General features: G+C 38.8%; 3 protein-coding genes across 4 annotated transcripts; 2 read left to right on the top strand and 1 right to left on the bottom strand.

Annotated features, from left to right (window-relative positions):
• Positions 1-160: 160 nt before the first annotated feature.
• LOC140771647 (E3 ubiquitin-protein ligase ORTHRUS 2-like) lies at positions 161-5,272 on the top strand. The gene is made up of 9 exons (XM_073113220.1): positions 161-730; positions 1,318-1,850; positions 2,246-2,371; positions 2,579-2,678; positions 2,809-2,870; positions 3,723-3,825; positions 4,003-4,141; positions 4,280-4,497; positions 4,589-5,272. The coding sequence occupies exons 1-9, from the start codon at positions 269-271 to the stop codon at positions 4,922-4,924; spliced, it is 2,079 nt and encodes a 692-aa protein (XP_072969321.1). The 5' UTR covers positions 161-268; the 3' UTR covers positions 4,925-5,272.
• A 1,650-nt stretch (positions 5,273-6,922) lies between these two features.
• Positions 6,923-10,011, top strand: LOC140771654 (inactive leucine-rich repeat receptor-like protein kinase CORYNE). Its single transcript, XM_073113233.1, has 3 exons — positions 6,923-7,377; positions 7,455-8,700; positions 9,300-10,011. The coding sequence occupies exons 2-3, from the start codon at positions 7,784-7,786 to the stop codon at positions 9,607-9,609; spliced, it is 1,227 nt and encodes a 408-aa protein (XP_072969334.1). The 5' UTR covers positions 6,923-7,377; positions 7,455-7,783; the 3' UTR covers positions 9,610-10,011.
• An 842-nt stretch (positions 10,012-10,853) lies between these two features.
• On the bottom strand, positions 10,854-15,196 carry LOC140772505 (aspartokinase 2, chloroplastic-like). Of its 2 annotated transcripts, none has more exons than XM_073114605.1 (14): positions 15,060-15,196; positions 14,487-14,930; positions 14,322-14,404; positions 14,173-14,213; positions 13,804-13,958; positions 12,991-13,140; positions 12,794-12,889; positions 12,476-12,592; positions 12,215-12,334; positions 12,027-12,119; positions 11,838-11,954; positions 11,546-11,662; positions 11,385-11,447; positions 10,854-11,305 (listed from the first exon to the last, which is right to left on the bottom strand). In XM_073114605.1, the coding sequence occupies exons 2-14, from the start codon at positions 14,892-14,894 to the stop codon at positions 11,177-11,179; spliced, it is 1,689 nt and encodes a 562-aa protein (XP_072970706.1). In that variant the 5' UTR covers positions 14,895-14,930; positions 15,060-15,196; the 3' UTR covers positions 10,854-11,176. The 2 variants fall into 2 exon arrangements, with proteins under 2 accessions (XP_072970706.1, XP_072970707.1); XM_073114606.1 differs by having other exon boundaries at positions 15,086-15,184.
• Between the last annotated feature and the right edge of the window lie 1,147 nt (positions 15,197-16,343).

The following is a 16,343-nucleotide window of genomic DNA, read 5'->3' as shown; positions in this document are numbered from 1 at the left end:
TAAATAAAATTATGATAATGTTTAGCTGTTATTTTAGAAGAAGAGTTAAATTAAAGAAAAAAAATCGTAAATTAAACCGAGGCTAAAAGTCAAAATAGAATGAATATTCTTCGCTTCTAGTTCTATGAGATCGGGAGGGAAGAGACGAGAAGTTAAAAGCAAATTTCAAACCTCCTCTTTCTCCTAAATCCCGCTTTTCTTTCCCTCTTTTAAATCCCTTACCCTCTCTCTCCTCACCCGCAAACTCTCGATTTCAGATCTCTCTCCAATGGCCTCTGCCGCCGGCGATCTCCCCTGCGATGGAGACGGCGTCTGCATGGTGTGCAAGAAGACCGCGCCGCCGCCGGAGCTGCTCCCTTGCCGTACCTGCGCCACACCGTGGCACGCCCCGTGCCTCTCCTTACCTCCTGAAACCCTCGCCTCCGCCACAGATTGGCAATGCCCCGATTGCTCACCGCCGGTCTCCGGAGCTACACCCGTATCCGCTGGCGGGGCCGGTGGAGGTCTGATTGCGTCCATTAGGGCGATCGAGGCCGATGAGTTGCTCACGGAGCAGGAGAAGGCGAGGCGCCGTCAGGAGTTGGTCGGCGGCGGGGTGACGCCGGCTTCGGATTGCGAGGAGGAGGGAGAGGGGAGGAGGAGAGAGAAGGAGAACGGAGATGTCCTTGATCTATTGGATGAGAAGTTTAATTGTTCATTTTGCATGCAATTGCCCGATCGACCTGTTACTGTGAGTATTTATGTTCGTTAATTTTTCTTTATTTTGATATCTATTGTTTTAAGAACTCTTAAATTAAGGTTTCTCAATGAGTTGAAGACCTTACTTGCTACAAGTATGGAAAGGTTTTAACTCTATACATAAGAACATTGACTGGTGCTTAGTAAACTTAAGCAGGTTGGTATGAGCACGGCATCCTACTTATTCTTTTTTGTTTTAAAAATGTAAACCTTGGTAGGTTCTTTCTTATGATTACATAGAGAAAAAAAAAATGGATCTGAAATGAAAGTGGTAATGCTCATCGTGCTCTCTCACGCTTCACTTCGCAAATTTCATTCCCCTGCCCTAACGTAATAAGATGGACGCTTAAAGGTAACATTTTGGATAATTGAATTTGTTTGAAAATGAATGCAGCAGCTATGATATTGCATACCTTAAAGATAACATTTCTAGATCTTATTTTGCCTTCTTAAAGTCTCTCTCAGCAGAACATACCTTTTCTGCATCATTTTTTCCCCCTCCGCTTGATAAATCATTTTACGGGCCTATTATGAAATCTAAATTTCTGGTCTTCTCTGAGTTCTCTCTTCCTATTGCAGACACCGTGTGGCCACAATTTCTGTCTAAAATGTTTCCAGAAATGGGTGGGGCAGGGTAAACGGACATGTGCAAAGTGTCGTGCTCCGATTCCGTCTAAGATGGCATCCCAGCCAAGAATCAACGCAGCACTTGTTGTTGCCATTCGCATGGCGAAGACCGCAAAATCTATCTCACCCGGTGGCCTACCTCGTGTATATCATTTTGTGCGCAATGAGAACAGACCTGAGAAAGCATTTACCACAGAAAGAGCAAAAAGAGCTGGCAAAGCTAATGCTTGCAGTGGTCAAATCTTTGTTACAGTCCCACCTGATCATTTTGGTCCAATTCTTGCAGACCATGATCCAAAACGAAATAAGGGTGTGTTGGTTGGGGAGTTATGGGAGGACCGGATGGAATGCAGGCAATGGGGCACCCACTTACCTCATGTGGCAGGTATCGCAGGGCAGTCTGATCATGGTGCTCAGTCTGTTGCACTCTCAGGGGGGTATGAAGATGACGAAGATCATGGGGAGTGGTTTCTCTACACTGGAAGGTATCATTAATTGAGTTACCGATATCAATAATTAGTACTCAGTTAACTGGCTAAAGCATAAGAATAATTCTGATCTGTAAGATTTATAAGTTAATTGTAATGATGTAATCATGTTTTCTGTGTCATTTTTTTTTCCCAATGTTTTTGCCATTTTCTGATACATGATGGTGTGATCTACAATTCTGGGTATTTTTAAATAGGTAAGGAGGCAAAACCCCCACCTTTAATGAAGTCATTCTTGGTTTCACCTTCTCTTGAACTAAATGGACGCAAGATTTTGAAGACCTTGCAATTTTCTCCTTTTCCTGACTAGCACGAAACAACATGCGTTCATTATATTGATTATCTAATGAGTTTTTGAAAATTTTGCTTGTTTACGATCATATTGTTGATAGTGGTGGAAGAGATTTGAGCGGGAACAGACGGACAAATAAAGACCAGTCTTTTGATCAGAAATTTGAGAAGCTTAACAAAGCATTACGGCTAAGCTGCCTAAAAGGCTACCCTGTGCGTGTGGTGAGGTAGGCTATTTGGTGTTCTTACAAAGACTAAAAAAACTTGATGGCATTGCACTAATTTAACTATCATGTAGTTTTTCTTCTTTTTTGTCATGCATGAATATATTCTCTTCTCTTTTCCTTTTTATTGACATGTATGAGTATTTTTATTCACTCGATGAAACTTGGGCATCATCTCTTTCAAGTAACAGAAGCTTTTGGAACTTTCAGATCTCATAAAGAGAAACGTTCTTCCTATGCTCCGGAATCTGGGGTTAGGTATGATGGAGTCTATAGGATTGAGAAGTGCTGGCGTAAAGTGGGGATTCAAGTACGATTCTCTCTTTTATCACTGAAAAAGCAATGCTCCCTTCTATTCCTTTTTCAGTTTCCCTTGCTACATTTTAAATTATAAACACCTGATAACAGCAACTAATACAAGTTCTGGATCTTGTTTTCAGGGTTTTAAAGTTTGCAGGTATCTTTTTGTTCGCTGTGATAATGAACCAGCACCATGGACAAGGTTTTTCACTTCAGTTCCCTGTCTTCATCACTAACAGACTTATGTATTTCTTCTCTGCACTCATCTGAGACGCATTTAATGCTTGTCGAGGCATCTACGTTCTTAAGGATGTGTTGCCTTCTAAGAACGTTGGTGGACTAGATATTGGTACTTAATACTTGCATAGAGTTTTATAAAAGAGAATCAAACTATCAACTGGAATTTGGGTGCACTGATGCCAAATTTCTTGAAATAGCTGGATTAAAGCTCTGATGCTTATGGTTAAGGTTATGGTTATGGAGCTGCTTAATTGGTAGGTAGATGGGAATGGGTGGATTAGGAGCATAAGTGCTTACAATGCTGCCAATATGTAGAAAACATATGTTGTTCAGCTTGTAAAACATACTAGGAACATTTGTTATAAGTCGGAATATGTAATAATTACTTTCCTTTCCATAAGATTGCTTGCTCAAAATGCATTCTTTTTGAAGAATCGGGACTCATGCTACCTATGTCAAAGAGGGCTTGAGCATAATGTCTTGTAAGTGTACTTTTAAAGAATGTTGGATGAGAGAGGACAATACCAAGTAACACTGATCTTTGGATAGTGTTCATTAACAAGATGGTTTAAAGGATTAGTGACTGAAGAGAATCCATTAGACATGCCTTCTGCTTGTCTTGTGTTTACGAAGAATGTTAAACGAGAGAGGGAAACTGCGGAAAACGTGGATATTGTACATTTTGCAAGATACCCCTTCTAAAAGGACTAGTATCTTCGTATGAGCTATTAGACATTAGTTTTTTGTATGTCTTTTTAATCATTATAGTTGATTCTTATTGACCATGTTTTTCTAATTCCCACTTTGAAGACAGTGATGAACAGGGTGACCGTCCTAGACGTTTGCCTGTCATTAAGGAACTGAAGCAGGCAACTGATGTCACAGTAAGGAAGGAAAGCCCGGCATGGGATTACGTTGTATGGCTACTCCCTTTTCCTAATTCTACACATGTTATCTGCCGCATCTTCACTTAATGTCATTGAACAACTAATTATTTTTTCAATAATGTTGTTTTCACATAAAGAAATAGTTTTTCCTCAAAACTGGTTCTTCTCATTTTCTACAACATTGGTCTTTTCCTTTGTTTTTCCAAGGAAAAAGATGGATGGAAATGGACCAAGCCTCCACCGGAAAGCAAAAAAGCATTGGCCACCGGAAATCCGGAAGAGAAAAGAAGAGGGAGGAAATCTAAGGGGCATGCTACTAATTCTGTCAAAGAAAGACTTTTAAGAGGTTCAACTTTAATTAGCATAAACATTTTCCTTAGGTTATTAATGTTGATTCATTCTCTTTTTTTCCTCCTTAATCTGTATTTCTCCAGTTTAATATCATTGGTCGGTGCTATTAGATAGTTTCTTTTACTTTTTGCAGAATTCAGCTGTTTAATTTGTCGTAAAGTGATGAGTTTTCCACTCACAACACCATGTGCACATAACTTCTGCAAGTCATGTGTGTTGGGGTCATATGCTGATCAGTCCTTTGTGCGTCAAAGAACACGTGAAGGAGGAAGGACTCTTCGAGCACAGAAAATTGTCAAGAAGTGTCCCTCTTGTCCTAATGACATCTCTGACTACCTACAGAATCCTCAGGTATACTACTGGATCATGACTGAAATGACTTAGTAAATAGATGAATGATTTCTTTTATGCTTAGCCTCGTCTATCTGATTGCTTATACCAGGTAAACAGAGAGCTCATGGATTTAATAGAATCACTTCGGCATAAGACCGAGGAAGAAAAGAAATCAATTGACAACAAAGAAGATAAACAAATTGAGGATGGCAAGAGAACAGATGGGGAAGAGTCTGATGCCACAGAATGTATGCATCTTGAATCTGTAGATGGTGATTCTGAGGTGGTCCACTCCGCAAATTCGGAGTTGGATGAAGCAGATGAAAAGGATTCACGAAGGACCGTGAGGAAAGCCACTAACAAGTACTCACTCAAGCGGAAGGAAACTGCTCCTTCAGAGAAAGCTATTAAGAAAGCTAGAAAGGCGTCAAGGTCTCAGAAGTGATGTAGGAGACTCAAGTTTCATGATAAAGAAATTGATGCAGATGAAGAGCAGCTCAACGTTACTGAGAAATATAATCCATCTGCCATGCAGATTTGAAAAGCACACCAAGTCTGATCAAGATTAAGACGATCCCACTCATTATTATGCTTCTTACATCTTCCATTCCTAGATCTGGAATGTAATCGCTCTTGTTCCTCAAGAATTATGTTTTCGAATGCCTTCTATTTTGAGCCTTATTAGTGCCAATGCTTTGTTCAGGACTATCTTTTCATTTATACTTCTATTTTGCTGCATTCCATGTTTGTTCAAACTTGACGATCGGTATGGGCATTCATTTGTTTTCTGCAAGAAAAGTAGAATTATATTACCTCAGAAAGTGGGTGCAAAAGCATTAGGTGCTCGGAGAGAGGCTTGGCATATCTCTCTCTATATAAGATCTACCAAAGAATTAGGGACTGAGTCAACCCGAATAGAAAACGTAACCTTGATCCTGTATTAAATGGGCTAACCAGTCTGATACCTGATCTGCCTCCCTACAGTAAGAAAAAGAGACAGAATAGAACTATGATACAATCTTTTGAACATCCCATCATAACATGTCGCCGCTTCTGTGGGACATTTGCATTATTGCAAAGAATCTTAGATAGATAGAGATTATGAGTTTTATATTTCAGGTAAAGTAGCATAGTAATATTTAAACTCATGAATCTTTCCTTCCCATGCTATATTAGCTTACTAATTTATATAATACACACACATATATTATTCAATTATGTAAAGCTCATTTGAACATTCTCCACGCACGTGCCGGCAGAATCTATCGACATGAAACAAAACCAACGGTCGGATGCGTCCCATTCCAACGCACTCGCCCTCCCGCATGCGTCGCTTTCAGTCCTGACACGTGTGAGATCATCACCGATGAGACCCCCACCCCAACCCCAACCCCGTCCCATGGCCCAAAAGAGAGAAGGCGGGAAAAGGCCTCAAAGTACGGCAATCGATAAAACCACTCTTTATCTTTCTCTTATCCACTCTCTCTCTCTCTCTCTCTCTCTCTCTCTCTCACTAATTAATTTCTTATTATTTTTCTTTCTTCTGTCTCCACAGTGACACAAAGATACCTCACACAGTCCCATGAACTTGCACGCAAATCAAAGTGGCTTTCCTTTATGAGTTTTTGACCAAATTAGCCCTGTTTTAAATATTTTTTACCAGTAGAGACTGCCCCTCTCAAATTTATTATCCAAAAAAGGGATCTATTATACCGCAGCCTTATAAAAAGGGCACAGCTCATAAATATATAAAAATAAAGTTTTAATTTAAGTAGTTGAAACACTAATTTAAACGAATTTTTATAAATAAAACAAACACTAAATATTTTAATATTTTATCGTAATAAAAAAAAATACTGAACTAGTCAACGAGTGAAAAATCTCAGTTCGGGGCCAACCCATTTTGGTAAATAAAAATTAAAATAAGGCTAGTTTGGTCGATCACTCTTCTTTATCTCTTTATCAACTTTAGTATTTGATATAATCAAACTTTAGTTTCGTTGATGGAGTTTTTGACTAAACTAACCCTATTCTAAATATTATTAACCAATATAGACTGCTGCTCAAATTTATTATTATAAGAGGTTTACTAGACTGTGGTCCTATAAATTATTTTATATTTAGGATAAAATGCTATTAAGATAAGAGTTTTAAATATAAGAGTAAAATTTTAACTTAACAGAATACTAACTTAGATAGATTCTTACCAAATAAATACTGAAATATGTAGCGTTTTAACATAAATGATGCTGAACTGGTCAAAGATGGAATAAAATTGTAAAATGGTTATGAGTTGGGTGTTTTAAGTACTGCTAAGTAAAAATCCAGTTTTATAATAAGTTTCAGAGCAATTTACTCTGGTAAATAAAATTTAAAATAAGGCTAGTTTGGTCAGTCACTCCCATTGATGCACCTCTTTCATCTCTCTTTCTAAAGATGGTTTAGAAATGTAATACCTTTATTGGTAAAAGAGAACTAGGGGAGAATGTTTGAGAGGAGATCGAGCGGCATGGGTTTTGGGCATCTCTGAAAATGGCGAGATAGGGATTTATTCTCCCAGTTTTCTTCTTCTTTTTTTTCCTGGAATGGGTGCTTTCAAGCTAAGCTTTGAATTTATTTTGGAAGGAGGGAATATTGCAGTTCTTCTGCTTTATTAAGTTGGTAGTTTCTGAGAAGAGAGAGAGAGAGAGAGAGAGAGAGAGAGAAGGAAAGGGAAGGGAAGACAATGCCAACTTTCTCTTTGCAGTTCTTTAATCATTTGGGGTTCTGGTGGAAGGTCAGATAAGTGTGGGATTGCAAAGGCTCAGTTTTTATCTGTTAAAGGAGTTCACTTTTGCGTGGGTTTTGAAGGCTTCTTCTCCTCATCTAACAACCTCAGAGAAATTCCTTTTACTGAAGGTATCTTGAAGGTTTTTCTTTGCTCTCTTTGACCCATCAAATTTAATTTTTGTATTCCGTATTCTCTTTGAGTTCAGGAGGGAAAAAGAAAAAAAATCCTATCTTGGGCACCTCTCTTTCACTTGAGAAGAAGTTTTCTCTGATGTTTTTGGAAGCTTGTCGAACTGTTTTCCTTTTAAAAACCCTAAGAAATTTGTACTTTGCTTAATCGATGTTCTCTGGAGAAGTCTATGGAGGCCCATTTGAACAATTTGTTTGCTCTTTTGTCCATCTGAGAGTACTCCGTTTGATTCCATTCTGCATAAATTTTGGACCTTCTTGTTCTGCTCTAGAAGAAAAAAGCGAGTGTGCTTGAGGTATGGTGCTTTAGCTTGTTGAAGGGCTCTTTCAATTTGTTGCTCCTTCCATGGAAGGGAGGAGCAAAAACCCTAGAAAAACCCTAGCTCTCCAGACCCTCCTAGTTTTTTTCTTCTTAGTCTCCCATGCCCCAGAAACCACCTATTCCCAACTTCTCCATTCAGAGCCTATCTTCTCCCAGAGCCCAACACCTTCTCCCCCTTCTAAGATTTCCAAAACGCCCAGCACCGCCCATCTGTGTCGAATCCTCCTTGGCATCCTCTTCGGTTCCCTTACTGGCTTCGTTCTTGCCGTCGTGTTCCTCTTCTTGATTCATCTCATCGTCCAACATACCAACCGCCCCCCGATTCTCAAAGGCCCTGTGGTGTTCTCCCCAGTAATCTCTCCTAAAGCTCTCCAGTTAGCCCTCTCTGGCGAAATGCAGTCAACCCAATTGCTTGGGTTGAACCCCAACGGAAGATACTACCGAGTAGTCCTCGACAATGAGATGGATTTTGCAGTCAAGAGGCTCTTACCCAATTGCACAAATGCTTCTCCATCGCGGAATTCCAAGTCTGAGTGGAGAAGAGTGCAGCAGCAGCTTGAGATGCTGGCGAGGGTGAAACACCGGAATATGATGAGCTTAAGAGCATATGTCCGCGACCATGATCAGTTCTCACTGGTATATGACTACATTCCTGGTGGAAGCCTGGAGGATCTGATGAAGAGGGTGAGATCTCGACAAATTAGCCTTTCATGGGGTGTAAGGTACCGGATTGCTGTTGGGATGGTGGAGGCACTGAGGTACCTGCATTTTGAATGTGAGCCAAGGGTACTGCATGGAAACTTGAAGCCCTCAAATGTTATGTTGGACGAAGGGTTGGAGCCGAGATTGGGGGATAGTGGATTGGCTAGACTGTTAGGAACTAACTGCGATAATCCAGGTTCCTCTGACTATGTTGCTCCCGAGTGCTACCAGGGTAGCAGGTGAAATTCTCTTCTTTGTTTGGCAATTGAGACAAACTCCTCTTGGATTTTTTTAGTTTGGACTTCAATGTTGGTATTTCTTTGCTTGTTATGCTCTGGTAGAAAATCTAAGTGATAAGCTGACTTTGTGTCTCATTTTCTCCTCATCTCCCTGGGAGAAATTCTAGGGACAGTTCAAGTTGGTCTAAAATTTATCTACTAGATTCTTCACATTTTGTTCAAAAGATGAAGTTTAGAATTATCTCTGGATACTGGATAATGGTTGCAAACCAGTCATCATCATTATTTGCCACTTTCCAGCTTCTACATTTAAGGGTTGAGAGATTTTCCAGCAAAAATTACTTTATTCAGGGAGAACTAGTATGAGGATGAGTGAGGTAATTGATATTTAAAATTTTTGAGGAAAGATGGCTGTTACCAATTTCTTTTGACCATGCTGATTTTGTTCATGTTAACTGTAAGAATGTTAACTTCAGATAGTAATAGCTGAATTATGTGCATGCTTTGCAACTTTCTATCCTAACCTTAGTTTTGTATATCTATTTGTAAAACTCCTTTGTGTTAACATCTACCTTAATATACGCAACAATATAATGCAGGTGTACAGATAAGAGTGATATCTATAGTTACGGAGCAATTCTAGCTGTGCTGCTTACAGGGAGAGATCCATCTGATCCATCCTTCGCCAGAGAGACAGAGAGGGGAGGCTTGGCCCAGTGGCTGAGACACCTACAACAAGCTGGGAAGGCTATAGAAGCCCTAGACAAAGGCATCTTAGGGAAGGAGGGGGAAGAAGAGGAGATGCTGATGGCAGTCAGAATCACCCTCGTGTGCCTATCAGATATGCCTGCTGATCGACCGTCCAGTGATGAGCTTGTCAACATGCTTACTCAACTACATAGCTTCTGATATCACCCTTAAACACCCAAGTACAATGACTGAGTGATTTGAGCGTAGAGATTAAACTGTAGGTGTTGGTTATAAAGACCTCTAAGCAAAAGCGATCTCGTCAAGTCCTCTTAATGTCGTCTGCGATTATTGATTCAGGTCTTTGTGGGTGTTAGTGTTCTTCAATTTGAGGCTTAAAATCTTTCTGATACAATCTGCTATCCTTGTATTTAGACTGAGGTCTTTAGTTTTCTGGTCTTCTCCTTTTTAAGCCCTGAGCAATGTGAATACATGTTATGTTTTGAGATCATTCAATTTTTTCTTTTTCCTTTTGAACAAAGAGTCTATTCACTATTGATGCTTTTGAAGTTCTACTTAGAAGTGTGCTCTAACTATAAATAATTATCCCATCTCTTTGATCAATGCTGTCTTTAATTTTTTGGCTGGGTTTGACACTCGGATATTGCTTTTATCATCTGTTCTCATCTTTATGGAACCATTGATGGCATGGATACTTTGGGGAACATGAAAATGCTGTGAAAAAGGGCTTGCAGTCATGCAAGTGGAAAGTGGAAAGTCAGTTTTTTTCTTCTTCGATCTTTTTGAAGGCTTGGTTGCAAAAGGTCACAAAGAAAAATAAAGGGAAACAAAAGGAGAGGGAAAGTAAGTGTTGGTGTTGAAAAAGATTGCCATGGTAAATACAAAGATCTTTAGTATCAAACCATGTATTCATTTAAGTGGTAGACTTCTTTAAGCCTTTCAATTAAATGGGAATCTTGGGAATGGTATTCGTAGAGTTTGTACTTCTAATTGAACAACTCTTGACTGTAAAGTTCTTGACACCATTAGTTTGAAAAGATTACAGCTTTCAATCATAGAAGATTAATATCTGGATAATGAATGATGGCTTCGAAATCCCAACTCAGTTTACTATCCGGAACATTTGCGGCACTTGGTCATTTGAATACCTTTTGCAACAATAGCAGTCACAAAAGAAGGAATATTAAGTGTCCTTCCTTAATCCTTACAGTGAGTCAATCATTTTAAATGTCATCAGGCATGGCGTCTTTATCTATCATTTCTTCAAATAATGCTTCACTTTATAATGAACAATCGTGAGGGAGATTTAAGTAATTGTAGTTACGTTTTCATTTTGCCAATGTGACTCGTCTTATTCTATTTCGATTAATCTTATGTTCTTAGCATTGCGTATATATTGGCTTATGTATCAGCAAAATAAGATAAATTAGGAACTCATGCACTTAGAAGAAGCGAGTATCATCTGGGTAGAAGGATAGTTTAATAGGCTTTTGATAGCCTTACAGAAGACCAGATTCAATCTACACACCTCTAGTAGATGATAAATATCAAGTACCAAATGTATTTAAATATAATACTTTAGACTAACATAGGAAGTACCCCATAAATGAGTAGAGGAAATATCTTACCCAATTACTTTAGCAAAAAATGCCTCTTGCCAAGAGGAAGCACTGCACACCTTGCAGGCTTGAACAATAGGAGACTAAATCTAATAATAATCTCGTAGTGCAGCTTCAGACTAATGTCGACATGAGTGGTTGGAAAGCGATCAAGAGCCGTTCTGCAAATGTTTCACCCCCTCAACCTCTGAAAGGAATCCGTTCTCGAAGAATGCTGAATGGAGGGCTTTAACACATTGTTTAGCCTCATTATCATGAACTATCAAGGAAATGTTCACCTGTTTCGTGACATGCATTAGACTGGCAATCATAAAATTGTTGATGAACTTGATTAGGAGGGGTGAAAGGAACAAGTACCTTTGATGCCCCTTGTGATATCATCTGGACGTTGACTCCATTTTTCCGTAGAACATTAAATGCCTGACATGCATAATGCGCACAGAAAATGCAAGGAATTAAGCAGAGCAAAAGAGGAAATGGAGGGAGAGCATCAATCTCATTTAAGAAAGGTCTCATACCTTTTCAAGTATCAAAGAGGATCTCTGCACATTTCCAATAAGGGAGATTATTGATCTGTGCTGAAGTAGATGAACAACTGCAATCTTCTCAAGCTCTTCCACCACATGGTCAAGTTCCTGCCAAGTTAGATTGGATAAATAAATCAGATCACAATGACGAAAGTTTTTTCCTGTCATAGACCAGTTTCTCAAGATAAAAGAATAATTATTTATTAATCAGGAGTTGCTTCCAGAATTTACAAACAATGATGTAAACAATGAACAGAATATCAATTTTGATCTCCAAACTTGCCTGTTGGATTAGCTCTCTACTCCATAGTTTTGACGGATCTAATGTCAAAGAAATACTGACTTCGCTAGTAGCAACAGAATCAACAGAGATACCCAAGTCTTCAAAAATAGAGAAAACCTAGTCAAAGGAACAAAAAGTTAGAAATTTAAAATAATGAAATACTGGGTAAGATAATGACGTGTTCTCTACCTTTGCTAGAAATCCAAACTGGCCAAGCATCCGAGTGCTCACTATATCCAGCATTGTGATATTTGATTTCAAAACTATACTAGTTAGTATAGCCTGAGAAAGGAAAAAGAACCAGAGAATAGTAAAATCTGAGAAAACCAATAAAATAACGTGAAGTTGAGAAGACACATCACCAAGCTGCTACAAACCTTTGTCATATCTCTGTCCTTAGTGATGAGAGTACCTGGAGCTTGAGGGTTGTATGAGTTTTTAACTCTAACTGGAATATCACCTTCTCTAGCGGGTCGCATTGATTGTGGATGCAAAACCTGAAATTGATATGTATCTTCTATATAAGTGAAGAATACGTGTATTTCTAACTTCCTCCAACTCTCCAAAGATGAGTAAGTGTAGTACATATTGCTGCCTTTCTAGATAACTACATAGAAAGAGTGAGAATACAACAATACCTGTGCACCAAAATAGGCAAGTTCAGCAGCCTCCTCAAATGTCAAATATGGTACAGGCTTCGCATTTGGGTAAATATTAGGATCACAAGTCAAAACACCATCAACATCCTTCCAAACCTGCACAATTAGGATATGCCAATATCAATCAATACTCTATAACGACAAAAAGCACCATAAAAGGGCATCAAAGAATATAAATAAGAAAAATAAAACACCACTTCAGCAAATAATTGAGTTCAGGACAAGAATAATGAGCTTTTTTGGAAAAAAAAACTAGCAAAACAACTTTTATCCTTTCCAATCTGTCTTACAATGGACCTGTATTTCTCGTAGTCCCAGAGCTTTACCAATGGCTGTAGCTGTCAAGTCACTACCACCTCTGCCTAAAGTAGTGACAGCACAAGACTTCCAACCCTGCATGTTGAAGAGGATCTTGTGAAGAATTGAAGGCCAATGGATTGTGGAGATATCTTAAAGCTTCTCTGAAAGAAAATACTTATTTTGGGAAAATAGACCTTTCCAAGAAAACCAGTAACAATCGGAATTGCAGGTTCATTGATCCAATCTCCATGCAACCTCTTTGCAATGGCAGGATAAGTTGCTTCCAAGATGTCCGCATTAGTAAAGTCATCTGTTGTTATGAACCCAATATCAAATGCATCATACTGCAAAATAGTTTGCCAACAGGATAATTAGCTATTTACTAAGATATGAATGTACTAGCAACAGATATTGTAGAGAGTAGAGACTAGCTAACATGTACGATTTATTAAAGACGAGCAGGGGATATTCCTCTCAGCTTTGTTACCAGATGACACCAAATGATATCAGAGCCATATTATTTAGAATGTGAAAAGGAAGCCACAAAATAATCATGAATTTTGGTGTCACTGTATGAAAAGGAGTTGAAGAATGATGAATCTGAGAAGTCAGAGAGCACTTTTCCTTGAACTGATGAATGACACAATTAACCATATGCATCACGGTCTTTGTGAGAAGTTATCCAGTAGCTAAACACTCAAAAAAGAACAAAGAAAAAAGATTCCAATTCCTAAGCAATGTAAGGTTGAAGCAAAGTCACCATCAAATTGAACAGTCTCTAGTTATAAGTTGCCATGATGTCTCAGAAGTCAGAACTGACAGAATAATAGATTGCTACACTTAAAGATAGGAGAAAGTTCAATGCATCAGCCCTCCTGATCATCTGTTCATTCGGTGGACTTCTTCAAATTTGGAGGTTTAGATCACACGAGAAACCTATACTATGCAACCAGTGAATCTGCTAGTCCCTAATACGAATTATATGCTTTTCAATGGATATGATGTACCTGCCGTGCTTTTGTACCAATTTTGTTCAAATATGCAGCAAAAATCCTCGTAGACATGCACTCTCCAAATGAAACTAGATAGTCTCTTGTTCGAAGTGTCAGTTCTTTCATCATGGCAATACCTTTCAAAAGTTGCTCCAGTTCGTCCAATAGAGCTGCAAAGTTCAGCATAGAGCTAGATAAACATAAAATTGGAAAGCACATGCTTGTGCGTAAAACGTTGTCAAACAATAAGATTTGCATGTTGTTGGTGAAAAATGTTATCAATTCTGTTCTAAATAGATCATGGTAAACAGAAACCATGACACCAATAAATCCTCATTACGAATAGCACAATTCTGAGAAACCAAAAGACTAGCAGCAACTCACCAGATATAATAGACCTATCTAGCTCAAGTTCATCAACTGTCCTGAACAAAATGAAATAACAAGCAATCAAATAAAAACAGTCTAAACCAACCCTACCAAAAGAGATTAGCTATTCTAAGAAAATATAGAAAACTAAAAGGTTGGTATACTTGAGATGCGACTCTTTTATGAAGCCTAACTCATCAATTTGAGAAACATTGGTAACCCCACAGCTTACTGCTTTCTCCCCAGCCTAAAAATCGAAGAGCCATTAGCAAAAACACGAATACATCCTCCAAAAACACTGAATTATAACAAAAAGGGATGCATAATACCAATAAAAGTTTATTCGTCGTCTTCCCCATCGCAGATAGAACGATCACCGGCCTTTCGTCCGGAAAACTGAGGATGAGTTCGGCGACTTCACGCATCCTCTCAGCCGACGCGACCGACGATCCCCCAAACTTCATCACTACGCTCAGCTGGGCGGCGCTCCCGTCCGCTCCATGCCGCAGTGCCACATCATCCTTCTCTACCACAGCAGACACGAATGCACCTGCCTCGCAGCAAACCTTCAAACCTCTCCTCGTGCTCACCCCCTCCCTCCTCCTACAGATCGACTTCAACGATGACTCTACACCTAATCTACTCCTAGAGCTAGCTGAAATAGAGAGAAAACTAAGTGAATCCCTCGCGATTCCAGCACAATGAGCCCGGGCGCCAAATTGGAGAGCCACCGCCATAATTCAAGCCAAAGGAGTTGCTTTATCTCACAGATCCTGCATAAGAAACAGATATTTATCTAATCGACAGATTCCAATGTCGACAAATGGCAACATACAAGCCAAAACAAATTAAGAATCTTTCAAATTTTCACACAAATCCAAAATCTTGACCGAAGGCATTACAGGTATGTCCGCGTAGAGCGTTGCACCTCGAAATCAGAGAACCCAGAGAGCGAGAGAGCAAAAGTAAGCGTTTAGTTCCTTTCTCCGATCCGGAGGTGGAGCTCCGAGGGGGGAGGGGAGGGGGGAAGGGGGAGGGGGAGAGAGAGAGAGAGATTGAGCGCGGCGGCGTGGAGCAGGACAGGTAGGAGAATATAGAAATAGCGGAGGAGGAAAAAGAGAAAAAAAAAAAAAAACGAACACTGCCGCATACTTCGTCCACTGCTGTCGGAATGGACGGCCCAGATTCGACGCTGACGTGGATCCCGTACGCGGCGCAGTGGAGGAACGTCATGAAGCAGATTTACTTTATTTATTTATTTATTTATAGTGCTTTCCTATACGCTGACCACAAATTTTATGTTGATAACTTTATTAGTAAGTTTTAATCATACCGTACATTTTCACTATTTTTCGATTAACACCCAATAATTTTGTAACTACTAACTATACTCCTTATTCTTCTTGTAGTTTTTATATAATATTCTATTATTATTTTCAATAACAACTATTAATCCAAATTTATAGTTTACATAGCTCTACTAATTAAATAACTAAAATATATTTAAATTTATTTTAATAATCTTTTATTTGAAAATGGTTGGATTTACTCATATGATAGTGTTATATAAAAATTATAGTAAAAAAGTGAGTAGTCTAGCTATAAAATTTCAACAAAAACATTAAATAAAAAAGAGATTAAAGCTTTGGGAAGAAGACCTTTTAGCATATTCCAAACACTGTCGGTGACTTTTAGTGCTTAGGCGACTATGATGCGTCTACAAAGTGGAAGTATAGCAAGAAAATCAAATACGGCACCAAATGTCGATAAATAAAAGAGATGGAAAGTAGAATTGACTTGTTAAACGTCTCAATCCTACTTACAGCGTCGAGTATATATATATATATATGCATTAGAGACCAAATAAAATAACAACGTTTTTGTTTTGCTTATGTTCACATTATTCGATGATTAGAAGATCTGACCCAATCTTAACTAATCCACCTGTGACATACAAGGGCATCATTTCGGCAAGGAATTTCTAATTAAAATGCTAAAAGAGATACAAGATTTCATGGGTTATAGTATGTTTCAATTAGAAACTGTCAAGAGAGTAGTTAAAAATAAGACGATGGAAACTTTACGAAATATTCAGCTGTGCCTATGTGGAGAAAACAAAGGTGCAATTCTTATGCATCAAATAAATAAGCAAGCAATGAAGCACAAAAAAAAAAAAAAAAAAAAAA

Source organism: Typha angustifolia, chromosome 12 (genome assembly GCF_048772165.1).
Source record: "Typha angustifolia cultivar Huaian chromosome 12, ASM4877216v1, whole genome shotgun sequence".
NCBI lineage: Eukaryota > Viridiplantae > Streptophyta > Magnoliopsida > Poales > Typhaceae > Typha > Typha angustifolia.
This window is presented reverse-complemented; position numbering and strand designations above follow the sequence as displayed.